General features: G+C 38.1%; 1 protein-coding gene across 1 annotated transcript; it reads left to right on the forward strand.

Moving 5' to 3' along the window:
* The first annotated feature begins 1,446 nt into the window (after positions 1–1,446).
* Positions 1,447–14,452, forward strand: nrbp1 (nuclear receptor binding protein 1). Its single transcript, XM_041805376.1, has 18 exons — positions 1,447–2,055; positions 2,346–2,604; positions 3,056–3,178; positions 5,221–5,322; positions 5,428–5,517; positions 5,654–5,694; positions 5,890–5,984; positions 7,392–7,475; positions 7,559–7,617; positions 8,183–8,281; positions 8,364–8,496; positions 10,091–10,181; positions 10,720–10,770; positions 10,964–11,099; positions 11,370–11,423; positions 11,914–11,977; positions 13,251–13,306; positions 13,662–14,452. Exons 2-18 carry the CDS (start codon positions 2,374–2,376, stop codon positions 13,755–13,757), a joined length of 1,605 nt encoding a protein of 534 aa, XP_041661310.1. The 5' UTR covers positions 1,447–2,055; positions 2,346–2,373; the 3' UTR covers positions 13,758–14,452.
* The last annotated feature ends 2,370 nt before the right edge of the window (positions 14,453–16,822 follow it).

Below are 16,822 nucleotides of genomic sequence, written 5' to 3' on the forward strand. Positions count from 1 at the left end.
TGAACCACTTCCAAAAAATCATCACTTTTAATTAGAATATGAGACTGAAGGTCAAGCTGATACTTTAACAGTGATTGAAATGCATGACCTCTTGTGATAAGATGTGATTGATATCAAGATTAATCAATGAAATAACCATGATTAACATTTATTCATAAAGGCAGTTTTACCTGGCAGGAATTGTCTTCCATGTCACTGCAATAGACATAACTTATTTTCATAAAGTAATATTTCTCTTATGGTATTTATTGACAGTATCTGATACAATTATACTGTGCTCTTATAATGAAAAACAGTCAGTTAAATTTGCATTCTCAGTGGTCTACTGAAAAATCTGTGACTTTCTGAAATGTAAACGTCAGATGGTTTACCAACAAAGATTATGCTGTTATGGCTATGTTAAAGGCCTGAGCAGAAGGAGATACTGCACTGCCATAGACTATAAATAGACTATAAACTTAAGAGTGGGACACTGGCCCCCAAAACTAACCAAGTCTCTTTTGCTTGTGTGATACTACCTCCAGGAAGTCTTTATATACCCATGAATTTTAAGTTCCCTGTGCACACTGTTTTCAACATCAGTGTTTTTTTTTTTTAAATGGGGAAAAAATGTCATTTTTTTATCTGGATAAAGCAAATAAAAACTGTTTCGGCTAAATTTTGTATGAAAATTTGAACATGAAAAAAATGTGTGCCAAAGCTGTCCCAAACTTCTGACTCCTGATCAAAGGGAAAAAATGCAAGCCCCCATTTTTTTGCAGGAGTGATTACATACGATGAAACTTGAATCTTCCAGTACAATCCTGAGAGAAAACGGCACTCAATGCACTTGAAAACACCATCATCACCAAGGATGAAGGAAGCATGACAAAGCAAGTCAAAATTCAAGGCTGTGCTGTTTTTTTCTCCAACATTATGGGTATAATTTTGGAGAAGTGGGTTCCAGTAAGGTTAACGGTGAATCAACATGATTACAAAAAGATCTTAAAAAACTGTCAGAAAACAAATCTGAAGAAAAAGACCACAATTCTGGAAAGGTGATCACCCTCCCTCTTCACCATGTGACATTTTCCTAAGATCATATCTGTGCTCAAAAGAAACACATTTTTAGTCTGTGTCAGAATTTAAGTAAAGGATGACAGAGATTCTGTCTGAAGACAGCCGACTGCAAAGCTCTGATCTGTGGAAGACCTGAGTGCAGCATTGTGTTGAGGGGGGAGACACTGAACATTTATATTCAGTAAAATAGCTCTCGTTTTTTAATCGCCATACCTTGTCTACATTACATCTGCACGCTTTTTGTTAGCTGTTGCTTACCTTTTGCATTCTGACAGTACAATGAAATACCATGAGAGATGATTCGAGAGGGGGGATGACAGAAACGGGATCTGGCAACCATCATGGGATCTGACGTGACTGAGCTCGTAGTGCAGTGTGCATCTGGAAGTTGTCGCCATCATATCTGGCTAAATGTTGAGCTAGCCTTAAGTCAGTCAGCCGTTGTGTTCGAGGATATAAAGTTAATTGTATTAATAACTTCTCTGTGTTTCTTCTGTCGAGGGTTTTCGAACTGCTAAAATGTTAATAATCAGTAAACGCGTCTAGGGCTGTTGCCGTGTTGTGTAGTAGACTTACTTTAGCACTGGCTAATTTTCAGAGCAGACATTAGCAGGGCAGGAGTCTTCTTGAGAAGCAGCAAGGGGCGGTGGGCTGCTAAAGCTCCCGCTAGCTAGCAGCGCCGACCTGGCTAGCAAGTAAGCTGGCCAGCAAGTAAAACATCGAGAGACATTGGAGATTTATGTGAATAAAGCCACGACTTTGAACGTTGTTACATGCTCGCCGGTAGTCTCTGCTGCTATCTCCTGTTTTAAAGTCAGTAACGGACCGCAGCCAAGGAGCTAGCTTAGCGGCGTCACAAAGCTAGCTGCAACTCAGCTGAGAATCCAAGAAGATTTATAGCTAACAAAGCTAACTGAATAATAAACCGGGACTGATCAGCGGCAGTGGGGTCTGTTAAACTGGAGCTGCAATCGTCACATTTCCTGTCTTCAACACGTATGTCCTATTATGCCAGTCATGCTACTCCTATTTTAACGCTTTGGTGTGGTTTATTATGGCCTTTCAGGAGTGCTAAATTAGCTAACTTCAGCAAAGTCTCAACGTTTATTCTTCTACTTCATGTATGTTGGTCATCTGCAGTTACTAAGTGCATACTCCTGTTGTGAAGCCACATTTGTAATGTTATATAAGTGCATGGTTAAGTGTTAATCTTTGTCAGTGGTTACTAAGGTTGTGTAAAGGACTGAGTTTGATATTTTGGTTGGGGAATCTTGTGTCCCTCACAGCCGGCTGCTGGGCCTGACAACTAAGAGGATGTCGGAGGGAGAGAGCAAGCAGGCCCCGGACACTGTCCAGGACATGAAGCCGGAGTCCGCGGCAGCTGCCCCCGCAGGTCAGGGAGTATCATCCGTGTCACCTCCAGTGTCCATGGTGACCCAGCCTCCAGCTACTGCCGCTACAGAGGATGAGGAAGAGGAGAGTGAAGATGAGTCAGAGATCCTGGAGGAGAGCCCGTGTGGACGCTGGCAGAAACGCAGGGAAGAGGTGAGGCCATTTAGGTTAAGTTTTCCTTCACAAAGGTAAAGTAAGGTTTGACACAAGGTTGTCAAAATTAACCGTACTTGGATATTTTTTTGATACCACATGTTTTAAGTGACACATCCTCTGTTGATTTCTGTACAAAGTACAGTCAAATGCATGAATTTCATTAAATAGTTTCTTGGGAGAGACATGAATCCATTACAAAAACGGCAAGCAAACTCCTACACACTGTCTGAATTAAAGACCTGTTGTGGATCTGAAACAATCATCTCATTATTGTGCCAGTTAGACTGTGTGTAGGAGTTTGCTTACAACTACTGATAATTAAGAATATAGTTAGGATCTGTGGGTGCTAAGGACTTTATTTTAATGGCTATGGTATTACATAAGCATTGATATTTGCTGTTATTATGACAACCCTAGTCTGATGCATTATTTTGTTTTGCTTCTGAAGGTGAATCAGCGCAATGTTCCTGGGATCGATAATGCTTACTTGGCCATGGACACAGAGGAAGGAGTTGAAGTGGTGTGGAATGAGGTCATGTTCTCAGAAAGGAAGAATTTCAAACTGCAGGAGGTGGGTGCAGGAACAAACCATTGCAGTTGGATGTGCCTGATGCAGCTATAATCTCCACAGTATCAATGAAACTTGTGAAATGATTGGATTTTATAAACAAGAGGATTAGGTTTCTTGTGTTGTGCTGCTTTCTTTGCTGTGATCTCAAAAACAATGTAGAAGCCTGCAGGTCTCCCTTGTTTCCTTTGGTTGTAAGCTTCTTAAGCAAGTGGTTGAACTCGTTCCTGCCAGCACAGTAAAAAGTTTTAGATATTTTGAGGGGAGGAAGTAAGCAGATCAGAAGGAGAAGTATTTAAAGCTCTCTGTTGCATGTTACAGTTTAGTATTTCCGGCATCTAACCTGATAGTTATGCATTTTCTCTCACTTTGTTGAAGTGTTATCTTGCTTGTTACTTACTTTTTTCTTACTGAAATAGGAGGAATGATGTGTTAAGTACTGAATGCTGTTGGCCAGGGCTTGCTATGCTCAGCTGTAGGGCTTGGTGATGTGGGCCAAAAAATAAAATCTTGAAAAGTTGTAGTGGAGTGGCAATACATGATATACATCTTGATATTTCTGTCTGTAAACAGAAGAGTCTGATCTAAGTAAATTCCCGAAATTGAAATTTTATCTTTTTTTTTTTCCTCTGAATGAAGGAAACCCTAAGAAGAAAACAACATCCTTGTTATGTGTAACAACACCACACATGGATAAAAAAAAGGGTCTGGGAGTCTTGGACTGATACAAGTCCTGCTTATGGCTTAGTAAAAGCCATGTCAAAGTAATATTTTCCATCCTTACATTTGAACAGAGGTGGAATTGTTTCCTGATCTCTGGAAAGTTTGTTCACCATAAAGCTGCAGCTCATTTCCATCAGCTTTTGCAGACAGAAGGCTAAACTTTACTCTATTTATACCATGCTGTTACTGTCCTCATCATTAGATGCTTAATACAGTAAGGACAATTTGCACAGAAAGGGGAGTTTTATTCCCCTGAATAACTGCATATGAGTTTGGCATCTCTGTGCTTATGTGTGGTGATAGGCCAACAAAAAAAAAGCATTAAAGCTGTGCCTTTTGACTTACTTACAAAGTTTTAGTGCTTGCACTTTTTTGTGGAGCTTTAACAGAGTATCTCATGGCCCACCTACCATGTGATACTGGCTATGCAGAGATGGATCCATATTCAAAGAGCACTGCAACTACATCTGCCAAAACAGCATTTAAACCATGTTCTCTCAGCGAATGATTCTAACAGCAACATGTGGCACATCTCCTATACTATCTCGTTTCATATGAGCATGGAGAAGTGCTTAAAGGAGAGCTTACTTTTATATGGAGACGCTGAGCACATGTATCATGTCACCCCAATATGTTTCCTTGTGAGCTAAGGTCCCCAAATGATGACTAGGCACAACATTTTGGGACTTTATAAAAAATCTGTTCATATTTATGAATTTTTCATGGCACCAGTTTCAAACCAGTGCACCCACGAATTCTTCTGAGAGCTATCAAGGATATTTGGAGCAACAGTGTGGTGTGCAAATCGAGACAGACACACAGGCACGCCGCGAGTTATAGCAGAAAGATGCTCCTTGAATAAGATAAAATACTTAGTGATATTTCCCCATTCAGACTAAACTAACTTGAGAGGCAAGTCAGGAGGCTCCCATCAATAGTTGGGAGCCTCTGTAAAGTGTGATAACTCTATCCTTTTTAGTGTAGCTTTTTTTATGTCTGTTATATTTATTCTGGGTGTATCATGTTTTTGCTGAATTTTCAGTGTTTTAGAGGGTTAAATGTGCTATTTTGTGTTGTTAAATGTCATTTGTTTCACATGCAAGTCAAATAATTTCTGCCTTGGCACTCAGACGTAGATGACATATTTCTGTTCCATTCAAAAGCTTTTCCATGAAAACAAATCAGCCCCAAAATCATTCTCACTGTTCAGCAGTATTGCGGTAGTTTAAACATTTAAAGCACTTCTTTATGATCTCTTCTTTGCTGCTTTTACAGTTATTTGACATTATGTATTAATTAATGATTCTCATTTTCCCCAACAGGAAAAAGTCAAAGCTGTTTTTGACAATTTGATCCAACTGGAGCATCTAAATATTGTGAAGTTCCACAAATACTGGGCGGATGTGAAAGAAAACAGAGCCAGGGTAAGACTTTATCAAGTCAAACAAACTTACTCTGAAGTCAGATGAGAAGTTTTTAGGGAGAATGTTTTGTTATGCTTCTGCATTAAGATTTTTGTTTGTGTGCAGGTGATTTTCATCACTGAATACATGTCCTCAGGGAGTCTGAAACAGTTCTTGAAAAAGACAAAGAAAAACCACAAGACCATGAATGAAAAGGTGAGATAGCCCTGCTGTTACAAAGACGGTTTTAATAGAAAATTATGATGCTTACAAATCTACAAATAAAAATCTGTTCTGTATTTCCTTTCTTTCTTTCTTTTTTTAACATGAACAATGTGTTGTTCTCCGACAGGCCTGGAAGCGCTGGTGCACACAAATCCTGTCTGCTCTCAGGTAAGTCAGACAAAAAGGTTAACTGCTGAAAGCTAATTAGTGTGACAGAATAGATACTAGTTTAGTACTCTGACCCAGTTTAGGAATCCCAGTGTCAGCATACAGTGACTACAGCTTCAGGCCATCAGCTCAGTTACAGACACCTATTTAATATGTTGTTTTGTAATGAATTGACCCTCATTTTATCACCTAAAGCTACCTGCACTCCTGTGAACCTCCCATCATCCATGGCAACCTGACCTGTGACACCATCTTCATCCAGCACAACGGCCTCATCAAGATAGGCTCAGGTAGAGATCCATTAAAGCAGTATATTTCAAAAAGTAGCAACAAGACAGTGCTATTTTGTCCCTTTAAGTCAGGTATTTGTTTTTAATACTACATATAAGAGATGTAAAGGCACATGTATTCAGTACAAGACTTTCAGTCATTATGGTCTGGTGCAGATGTATACCAGTCAGAATACAAAATTCATTTCAAACACGAGTTTCGACACGGACCAAAACAGGAGTGCACCACACACGACATGCTTGGACCGTCATGGTAACTATTACAAAGGAGATGCTAGAAATGAAATATCCCCCACTATCATTATGGGCTCCTGATTGTGAAAACTTTGATGTCCCGCTAAAATACAATTATGGACAAAAACAAATGGACAAGACGAAGGTAGTATGCAGACAGTATTCTGCAGGGATCAGGTACATTGTTGACAACATGTCCAGCTTTTTAGTTTCTTTGAAAGGGCACCCACAAATATGATCGTCACTGTGACGTAGAAAAAAAGACACAATGCAGACAGAGAAAAACAAAAGTCTATTTGCATTTTTATAGTAGTGGACAGCCTTTTTCAGTCATTGAGAACACACGATTTAAGAAAATATGAAATGTTATCGAGCTGATAGATAAAATTCTTTCTCATTTGCATTTCATTGATAAAATCATACCAGTCATTTGTAAACAAGCAAAAGCTGCTGTCCTGCACAACTTGTCCAATGCATCTGATGTACAGATGAGGACTAACTCAACAACTGCAAAGACACTCGTGAATAACCTAGCCAAGTCAGGAATTATAGTCTCAAAGAAGACCATCACTAATAAACCCAAATGGGCCATTGTCTCAGGTGTTTGTAAGAAAAGTTGAGTTCTTAATTTCAAAGTATTTTATTTATGATAGACTATTTTGGTTGTAGGTTGCAGAATTATTATTTGTTTACTGTCATGTATTTTATAATTTATAAAGATTAAGATTTCTAAGCAGGCATTAGAGCCTGAATGGATTATGCTGCAGTTTAAAACATTGTGTTGTTGTTTGCATTTTTTTCTCTTACTGCGCTGAATATGTTCCAGACCGTGGCCTCAAAACTTTGAGCCGTACTGGACAAAAGTTTCTGTCTACTGTTGTCTGTGGCTAAGGATGCATGATTCTGGATTTTTACTGATATTGCCAAACTCAGTTTAGTCAAGACTGATCTAAACACACCTATATTTAAGGCTGGTATATGACATCTTACTGCCACTATGTATGGCCAGTAGATGAGTATTAGCAGGAATTGATATATTTGCTGATGACTAGTGTTTTACTTTTAGAGGAAAAACTTGCCAGTATTGATATTGTTCTTCCCTGAATCTCTCTATCATCATCACTAGGTCTTTTGTTGTTGCTCTTATTAATAAGACTCCCCCCATGGTTTCAGTTGCTCCGGACACCATCAATAACCATGTGAAAACCTGTCGGGAAGAACAGAAGAGCCTTCACTTCTTTGCTCCAGAATACGGAGGTAAAAATCTTTGTTTTTCTGAGATACATTCCCAGTGTGTTGAAGTATTTCTTTGATACTGATCAGTTTCTTTTTTCTTTCAGCTGTTGCCAATGTTACCACAGCTGTGGATATCTATTCCTTTGGAATGTGCGCCTTAGAGGTGAGAGCTGCCAAGCCGAATAATACCAGAAATAACCATCCTTTCAGTGTTAAGAATCATACCAGTGTTTGTAGACTGGCTTTGAACTGTTGATTATTATGCTAGATCATTCTTAAAAACATACAAATCAATCTTTAGACCTGACTAGAGGCTGTTCAGACTTAGAGTCTTAAGTGGAAAACACCAGCAGGGTTAGGGTTAGGTTCCTGTCGTTATCCCATGTGCTTGTTGTTACAAAAGGAGACAAATCTGCACAACTACTCAGTGAAAGCACAAGCAGGCTATAGCAGCCTGTAGTTTAGGCTATTTTGTGTTGAAGACAAAATAAAGTTGCTTAAAGTCTGACCTAAAAGCATGCATCTGCAGAGTAAGTAAGGATGTGAGATCTGTTGTCTTTCACAAGACAGGAAATGCGATAGAGCTAGGCACCATCAGGTCAGCTGTGATGGTTGAGCTATTTAAATATGTTACACAACATGAGAGTGGCTGCTGCTGGCTTAAGTTTTGGGTTTATGTTTATGAATCACCTCTAATTACTCTGCTTTCTGTTAAATCTCATCCTCAGATGGCTGTGTTGGAAATCCAGAGTAATGGAGATTCGTCTTATGTGTCTCAAGAAGCCATAAACAGTGCCATTCAGTCCCTCGAGGACCCGCTACAACGGGTGAGTGAGGGAGGGGAAATCAATCGAAGCACAAATGGATTTTTGGAAGTGAAATTGATTGCCTTCTTTTTCTTCTTTTTAGGAGTTTATCCAGAAGTGTCTGGAAGTGGACCCCTGTAAGCGACCCACAGCCAAGGAGCTGTTGTTTCATCAGGCCTTGTTCGAGGTGCCCTTACTCAAGCTGTTGGCTGCACACTGCATCGTCAGCCATCAGCGTGAGTAAAAATCACACACAGACATACAAACAAGAAATTTAATCAGCATGAGGAATATACCTACTGTATGTTTCTTCAGAATTATTTAGAGGCTCAGTGTTTGAACCACTGTTGGAAAAGCAGCATAGAGTATTCACAGTAGAATTGACCTTTCTCATGTGGCTTCCAGTCTGTTAATAATCCATACACATTTGATTTATAGTCACTGGTTAACATGATTACTAATTAAACCGTAACACCGGTTTTTGATGTGTAATAAACAGTAGGTCCTGTTGTTTTCTTTGTCTGTGCTGGTCAGCGGTTGTTGTGTGATATTCATTACAGGTGAAAGTGTCTGTGCGATGTGAATACGGATTTATAAACCATTTCTAAAGTAGGCTACATTACTTTAGTTTAGCACGGTAAGCAGATATGTCAGGTCAGGCTGCTTTTACCTGGGATTACAGAATCCACAGTGACTTTTAAAAATTCTCTTTTGGGAAAACAGGACAGGCTGAGTAACTCAAGGCTCAATGGATAATGCAGGCAGTACATAAGCGTCTGACACAGCATTGTGAACATTACCGAGCTAGCGCTGCTAATACTAGTAGTGCAGCTAAGGAGCCATACACCTCCTTTATTTACCAAGGACGTTTAAAAATATTGATTCTTGGACATTAGGAATTGATTCAGAATCATAGAAATTAATATATGTGACTCACGTGAATGGATTTTCTGGACACCTCTAGTAGCTATACAAGCTATGTAGGTAAATTAGCTACCATAGCCTTAGTAATGTAGCCCTGTAGAAACCATAGCTGTTGCTACATAAGCTAACGTTACTTCATTTTTCACTTTAGCTGCATTAGAGTGTTTTCATGGGGGACAACCTTTTTCTCTGTAAGCAGACTCTTTGGTCAGTGTTGGTTAGGACTTCATTTCCAACCTGGGGGTCCGGGGTCTGGGGTGGGTGCCAAAGATCTTAAGGGGGTGTGAGGCTTTGTCTGCTCTGAGGCTGCCAAAATTAGATTAGCAAATATTGACTAAAACCATGATAAAGCAGTTATTAAGTAGTTTATACAAAGGAGAAGCATGCATATGCCTTTTTTTAGGGTTTAATCAGTGAAACAATGCAAATCTATGTTGATTTTTTTGCTGTGAGTGTGTCACTTTTTCTCCTCTCTTCAGTCCTGGTTCGGTTCTGCTTTTCTCAGGTACATGGTGGGGGTCAGGAAACACTGGGTTAGGATAGGCTTAATAATTGGTTGAAGAAAAAACAACATGCATTACAGTTTTCATTGACAGCTAACAAAACAATTGAAGTGTTTAATGCTGAAGATACTTTCACCTTCTGTTTAATTAACAATTTCTTAACTTCTCAAGAATTGGAGCTGCATAAGAATAAAATTCTTCAAAAACTTCTACAGCTTTTACACCTGGAAAATATATATTAGCGCAAGACTAATAACGCTTTCTCTGCTACCTATAGAAATAAAACAAACTCTGACAGACTCTAACATAAAGCTCACCACTCAAGGACAGAAAAATGAAAGAACATCCATCATGATTCTGTGCCTGATGTTATCCATTTGCTGTCTGCTCTTTCTTCCTGCAGACATGATTCCAGAAAATGCTTTAGAGGAGATGACGAAGAACATGGATCCTAACTTGGTGATTGTTGAGGCCAAGGAGGGAGTTCAGATGAAGTAAGTCTGAAATGCACTAAACCGCTGACTTAGAAAAGTGAGAGGTAAAAATGTTCCTGTCAGTTCTATATCCACAGCTTATTTCATATATTACCTGACCTTACGTGTTGTAAGAGAGTAAACTGAAATCTCAGTCCTTACATATTACAAAAACTTAAGGTCTTATCGAGGGAATTTGTTTAATTCTGTGTCAGAAAATAGTACTGCACACAGATAAGAACAAATAATTTTGTACATATTTTTGTTTAAAAAAAAAAAAAAAAAAGAAGGTTGTCAATGCAGCAATTAGAACTGACTAAAGTTTCCCAAAAGATGAAGTCCTTATTTCAAGACCTCTGTCTGCATGGCCTGCTATTTTTTAGACCAATTATGAGCAATTCAGACTCTCTTTTCTGCTCGTACTATCTTGATATAAGAGGTATTTTGAACTTGTCAGGTGAATGTTATTTATATAGAGAGAATTCATTGGTTGAGTTTTGAGCACTTTGCAGTGCACTCAGAATATTTGGCTTTCATAACAGACTTTTTGTTACATCAGGCTCTCCCAGTTTCCTGCCCTTGAGCTGGACAAGTTCTTGGAAGATGTAAGGTAAGAAACTGGCTGTGCTACAGGCAGGAACACACATGGAAATAAATCTTACCAATCTACAGTTGTTTAGCCTGAATTGAACCTAAAAAAGCTCATTTTAAAAATAAGCTCCAGTATTTAGGGCAAATTCACATAATTACATAAAATTGCAATCACCCTTAGTTTGTGCTTCCTTTTGTCTGTGATTTTTCAGGAATGGGATCTATCCTCTGACAGCTTTTGGGATGCCGTGTCCTCAACAACCCCAGCAGGAGGCGGTGAAGTCACCCATAGTGCCCCCCTCAGTGAAAACCCCCACTCCTGAACCTGCAGAGCTCGAGACCAGGAAGGTAAGAACCAGTATGTTGGAAAAGAGCTTAGATATTGTAAATGAAACAGATTTACAGTATACAGTTATCAGACTGTGTAGGTGAATTTCTAATGTTCTTTAGAGGTTGCTGATGTTTGCACTGAAAACATTTTGGTAAAATTGAAGAATACAAGAGAAAAAGAAAGGCCCGGCCTTTTCCTTCATTCCCTTACTTCTCTTCATTGTTTTTAATCTTAGCATGTCTAAGTGTCAAATTTTATCTATTGAGATGTTTCCTGATGTCTGACAGGTTCTTCAGATGCAGTGTAATATTGAGCCTGTGGATGAAGGCACCAAGCATCATGTGAGTTTCACTTCTGTCTGTTTGATGAGTGATGGGCCTTTTTCAAACCGGTCTCTCCACAATCACTTTTTTGGCATCACAGCCACAGCTGGTATAGGACCCTTTGTAAAGGTTGAAGGTATAGATACAAGCTTAAAGACAGACTGTGTCACCAGTGTAACACAAGTGATTAAAATCATTCCACAATATGAGGAAACAACTTCATCTTATCATTTTAAACACACTTTAAAAGTACCTATAAACATGAAATGAGCTCTGAATTCAACAGCAGAGAATTAGGATTTTCACATCTGTGTGACCTTAACCAAGCTTCTGCCATGGTGTACAGGTACAGTATGAAAGCATCGGTCCAGACCCCCCTCCCCCATGGGAACAGATGTAGGAGTAGAAGTGTGTAGGGAGGGGGTTTAGTAGGTCCATAATGCTGCATCATATCTCCACCTTATGTTTAATTTGACTTTTGATATGATTTATGTTCTTGCCCTTTCAGCTGACCCTGTTGTTAAAACTAGAGGACAAACTGAACAGGCACCTAAGCTGTGATTTGTTACCAAGTGAGTATCTTTTGTCTTAATTGTTGCCGTGTTATTGCTGGGATACCTTTGTCACTGTCAGTTTTGATAATCTTTTGTTTGAGCATGTTATTGCTTTTATTTAATGGTAAGAATTAGATTATTTTATCCTTCGATTGTACTGATCTTTTATCGTTTTTAATTCAGTCCATTTAGTAGTCAGGCTTCTTTATATCAGTAATTGTGTTAGACTCTTTCTTTTATTTCTAGCTGTAACATGTTGCTGATTGTACATCACTGTTTGTTTTTATGTACAAAGTGCTGCTAACCAGGGATGCATGATATTTGATTATTGCCAATCTCCAATATACTGATAGTTACTGAGTAATTTAGTTGATATATGAATATAGTTCAGACTTAAACAGTGGCAGCTGGTGCATTTTTTTTTCAGGGGGGCTACAACAAAATCCCAATTTGATATGCTATGTATGTAAGGTATATCAAAAGATGTTACTACACAGAGAGTTAAGACATATTAATATGCCTTTTTTTACATCTGCATTTTTTTGGTTGATGAACAAATATTAAAATAAGATGGTTATAATAAGGGTCATCAGCAGCCACAAGTAGCTAACTCTTATCACAGTCAACTTAAATTTTTAACTTATCACACATGATCAACTCAATACATGACAAAGTTATGGGTGTGTGCCACATCATTTTTTTAGACCGCCTTCTATCATTGCTTGTGTCATATTTTAGCATTTTCTCTCACAGCAGCATTCACTTTAGATTTGTCTGTTTTTCTTGTTTGACAAACATCTGCAACTGTTATTGGGGCATGTCAGGTTTTCACAGATGAAGGTTCACTGTTTCACTGATGCGTTGGTGCATCACTAGCTGATTTAAACCTAAGGCACACCTGGGCATCCTGCAGCTTGTGTTTGAGAGGGGATTTATGAACTGTCGATTTCATCTTTGGTTAATCTGCCTTATTGATGAAATGCTTAGTCATTCAAGCAAGGAAAAAAAAAGTCCAGAGTGAGGACTTCTTGAATCCACATGCAAAATATTGATTGTATTGTCAGACTGAAAAAAGAGGGTTATCCCTCAATGGTCACTATTACCGTTACATTTTTCCTATGAAATATTAGCATCATAATAGCCAGTGATGTTTCTGTCCATTGATTGTGTTATTCAGCTGTAATTTACTGGTAATCCATGATTGTTTTTAATTCTAACATGCCGTTTTTGTATCTTTGCACCACCTCAAACCTCCATGTTGGTTTTCTGACTTTGTTGTATTTATGTTCAGATGAGAACGTGCAGGAGCTGGCTGTGGAGCTCGTTCAGCTGGGGTTCATCAGCGAGGTAAGTCAGACTTTATCGTCGTACAATTGATTTTAAACCTCCCACCATCTGTTTTTGATAACTTCCCATAAATGTATCCTCTTATTTGTTCACTTTAATTTATAACATTTTGGTCCATTTGGGCTATAAACTGCCTTTTATCCTCATGATCAGTGTATATCCCCTGATTGATGCTTTTGATGTCCTCCAATCAATCAATCTTGTATTCTTTCAGCTTCTTTTGTAATTAAAATTATTGTAATTGAGAGTTGATAAAGTAGATTAAAGGTTGATTGGTGCTCAGTTGTTTGTTGGCAGATGATAAAAACCTGGTATCTCTAAGTAAAAGACTTTTTGACCTGTCTCTCCTCTCCAGGGCGATCAGCCACGGCTTGCATCTGTTCTTGAAGAGGCCTTCTCAAAGTTCTACAGCCGGAATGGTTCTCTCAACCCGGTGACTGTTTCCTCGTAGCAGAGGACTCATTCGGCCTTCTTTCAGCCCTCCTCGTCCTCTACGTCAGGACTAGCTTTTTGCTCCACCTCTGAGTTGCAGGAGAGCTTTGTGAGGACGGAGGAGGGAAGCCTTGGTCTGATTGCAGATCCTGCAGCCTGTTGTTGTATCTTCTGGTGGGGAAAACTGCCACTAAGTGGTTGTCGCTTTCTAGCATTTTATTTTCTCCCTCCCACCCAATACAGCCATCTGCTTCTCTTGTAAAAGAGGAAATTCTAGTCCCAACTTAAAGGAAAATGCAAGATGTTTTCACTCTTTGGCTTATTTCTTTCACTTCTGGAAAAGTGAAGAAATGATGGAGGTAAGCCAAATAAAACTGATAACAGCAGTTTTATTTTCTTTAAGTCAGTATTAAAACTGTATTTTAAACATTTTTACTTAAACTGTTAAATAGTTGTCTGTATGGAAAAATATCTTGTCCCGGCATACTGAAGTGTATGTATTCTGGTGTTGTACGGTTAAGTCTGGTTGTCTGGTCCTTTTAAAACTTTCTCTTGAACAGCAAGTGAAGCATCTTCCTACCTTAAGACTCAAATTCATCCAGTGTGTAATGCAACAGATGTAACGTCACTTTTATTTTCAAATTCTGTAATTATACAACCTTCAGCTGCAACACAATCAAAAGAACAGCTAAAAGATAAAAAAATCAAACTATTTATTTGTGTATCTTTTTCTTGAGTGTGTACTGTACTTCACTTCCAGCACTAAGGCCGGTGGTTGTTTGAATGTATGCTTTTAGTTGCTCTCTTTCTATAAACCAAGCTGTTGTTTTCTATGAAAAAGGGGGTGTCATCACTCAGTTGAGGTCCAACTAATACTGTAGCTCCTGTTTAACAAGTAGCCAAACACAGCACTTATTTTAAATGCTGGACCGGTCCAGAATCTGTCCTTAGGTGGAGTTTTAGACAGGAAAAGCTCTGGGTTCCATATTCAGTGATCTAAAAACAAGTTTGTGGACAGGTTTGATGAATGCATGTTGCTTTTCCGTGTTCAACTGGGAAACGATGCATGCAAGAAGCCTGGTTCTGGACTTGGTTTGGTTGTATTTGATGATGGTGACAGATTGGAGGAATTTATCATGCTGAGAAATGTTCTCCGTTTAGACTTGTCTATATTTAGAATTTCAGGCTCCGCTTCCATTCTTTTCTTCATTGCTGAGCTATTCTGTGACACCAGCGCTGAAACTTTCCCTCCCACATAGATGATCAGTTTTTGGCTTTGACCCCCCCTTCTGTATTGACTGTTTGGGGATCTCTCTGCTAGTTTGCACTGCTGTACACTTTTATACGCTGTTTGAAATGTCCTGTGGCCTCTGGCTCCTTCACAGTAACAGGAGGAACTTCGGTGAGTTGGAATTGCTGTCATAAACTTCGTCTGTGATCCAGTCTATGCTGTGACTACCTTCTGACAGGGTCTGTAGATACTGCGAGATACAAGTGTGGGACTGCCTGGCATGCTTGTAACCATCATGTACACTGTATGCTGGACACTGCTCTGTTTCAGCTGCGCATTTACCCCCTTTTTTTCACTTCCTGAAATAAAAATTTACACTATCAGCATTTCAGGTGCACTGTTTTTCTTACTGGCTTTCTTATCACTCCCATTTGGGCTTGTAAATGTTTCCCTAAAAGTTTCCAAAAACCTCCCTAAAAGTGTATTGAAGGTAATTCCTGAAATAATCCAAACCTTTTGATTAAAAAGGCTGCCTGTTTTCCCTAGAAATTCCTTTAAAAAAGTTTAAGGATATTTGTATGTTTCCAAAGAAAAAAAACTTCCTTGAAAGTTCTCCTGAAAAATTGTGAACATTTTCATGACAAATCCTACCATTCTTAGGAAATTTTCTTTAAATTCTGAAACAAGTCAAAATGTTTTTTCTGGAATATTACAATTCAAGTTTGCCAAATAACACATTTTTATATGAAAATTCTCAGTCACTTTCTATGAAAATTATCAAAAAATTTCATGAAAAATCCAAAGGTTTCTGTGAATACTTGCATGGAAACCTTTTTTAAAATTGTCACGCAAAAATTCAGGTTTTTGACGATTCCCCAGCAAATGAAAACCTTTCTATTACAGGTTCTGAAAGTCTTCCTTAGAAAATACTCAGAGTTCCCCAAAATTTACTTGAGAATTCTTGAATTTTTCTCATGGAAACACCCTTAAGTTTCTCAGAAAAACCCTGAATAATTAGATGCAAGTTCATGAAATATCAATGAAAAAGTCTAACAAAGGACTCTTTTTTCCCAGAAACTCCTGGGGAAAAAAATTCAAGCTTGTGAATATTCTTGAGTGTCCGAAAAAAAAAAAAAAAACATTGTAGGTTCTCCATATGAATTGTGGATATTTTCATGACATCTGAAAATTCTTATGAAATTTCTGTTCATCCTGAAAAATATTTCTGGAAAATCACAATTAAAGTTTGTCAAATAATCCAAAATTAACATGAAAATTTTCAGTAAGAATCAATAAAAATTACCAAAAATGTATATATACCAAATATATATACATATATATATATACACCAAAGATAACTACGAAAATTGTTTAAAGTTTGCATATAAATTGCAGACTTCCTTTTTTACTTAAAGTGGCCAAAAAAATTCCCACAAAAGATCTTAAAAAATCATTTGAAAAAAAAATCCCCTAAATAACCAAAAGTAAGCTTTTTGTTTTTAGATTTGCACATTAAAAAAAGCAGTGAGAGTTTCATAAAGTCTAATTCATGATGGCACAATTCATCAAAATTCATATTAAGATTTCTGAGATCATCCTTCAAAATTTCCATACCAGTTTCTGAAAATTTTACCCCACAATTCACGCAATTTCCTAAAATTTGTATAAAGTAATTATCCCTGAAATGCTCAACATTTGTCCAAAAAATCCCAAACAATTTCCATAAGTTTCTAAAAAACTTGGAAAACTCTGATGATTACAGAAACTAACTAACAAAAGAAAAAACCTCCACAAAATCTCAGTGTGTGTTCAATGTCTTTCTCTGACACATTTCTAAATATTTTTAGAATAAA

Source organism: Cheilinus undulatus, linkage group 14 (genome assembly GCF_018320785.1).
Source record: "Cheilinus undulatus linkage group 14, ASM1832078v1, whole genome shotgun sequence".
NCBI classification, from domain to species: Eukaryota; Metazoa; Chordata; class Actinopteri; order Labriformes; family Labridae; genus Cheilinus; species Cheilinus undulatus.

What these genes read in the sequence shown, in the direction of transcription:
- nrbp1 (XM_041805376.1), top strand. Translation starts at nt 2,374, where the DNA reads ATGTCGGAGGGAGAGAGCAAGCAGGCCCCGGACACTGTCCAGGACATG. An exon ending in TCGAGGACCCGCTACAACGG is followed by an intron (nt 8,282 to 8,363) that starts GTGAGTGAGGGA and finishes TCTTCTTTTTAG; the next exon opens with GAGTTTATCCAGAAGTGTCT. An exon ending in CTGCATCGTCAGCCATCAGC is followed by an intron (nt 8,497 to 10,090) that starts GTGAGTAAAAAT and finishes TTCTTCCTGCAG; the next exon opens with ACATGATTCCAGAAAATGCT.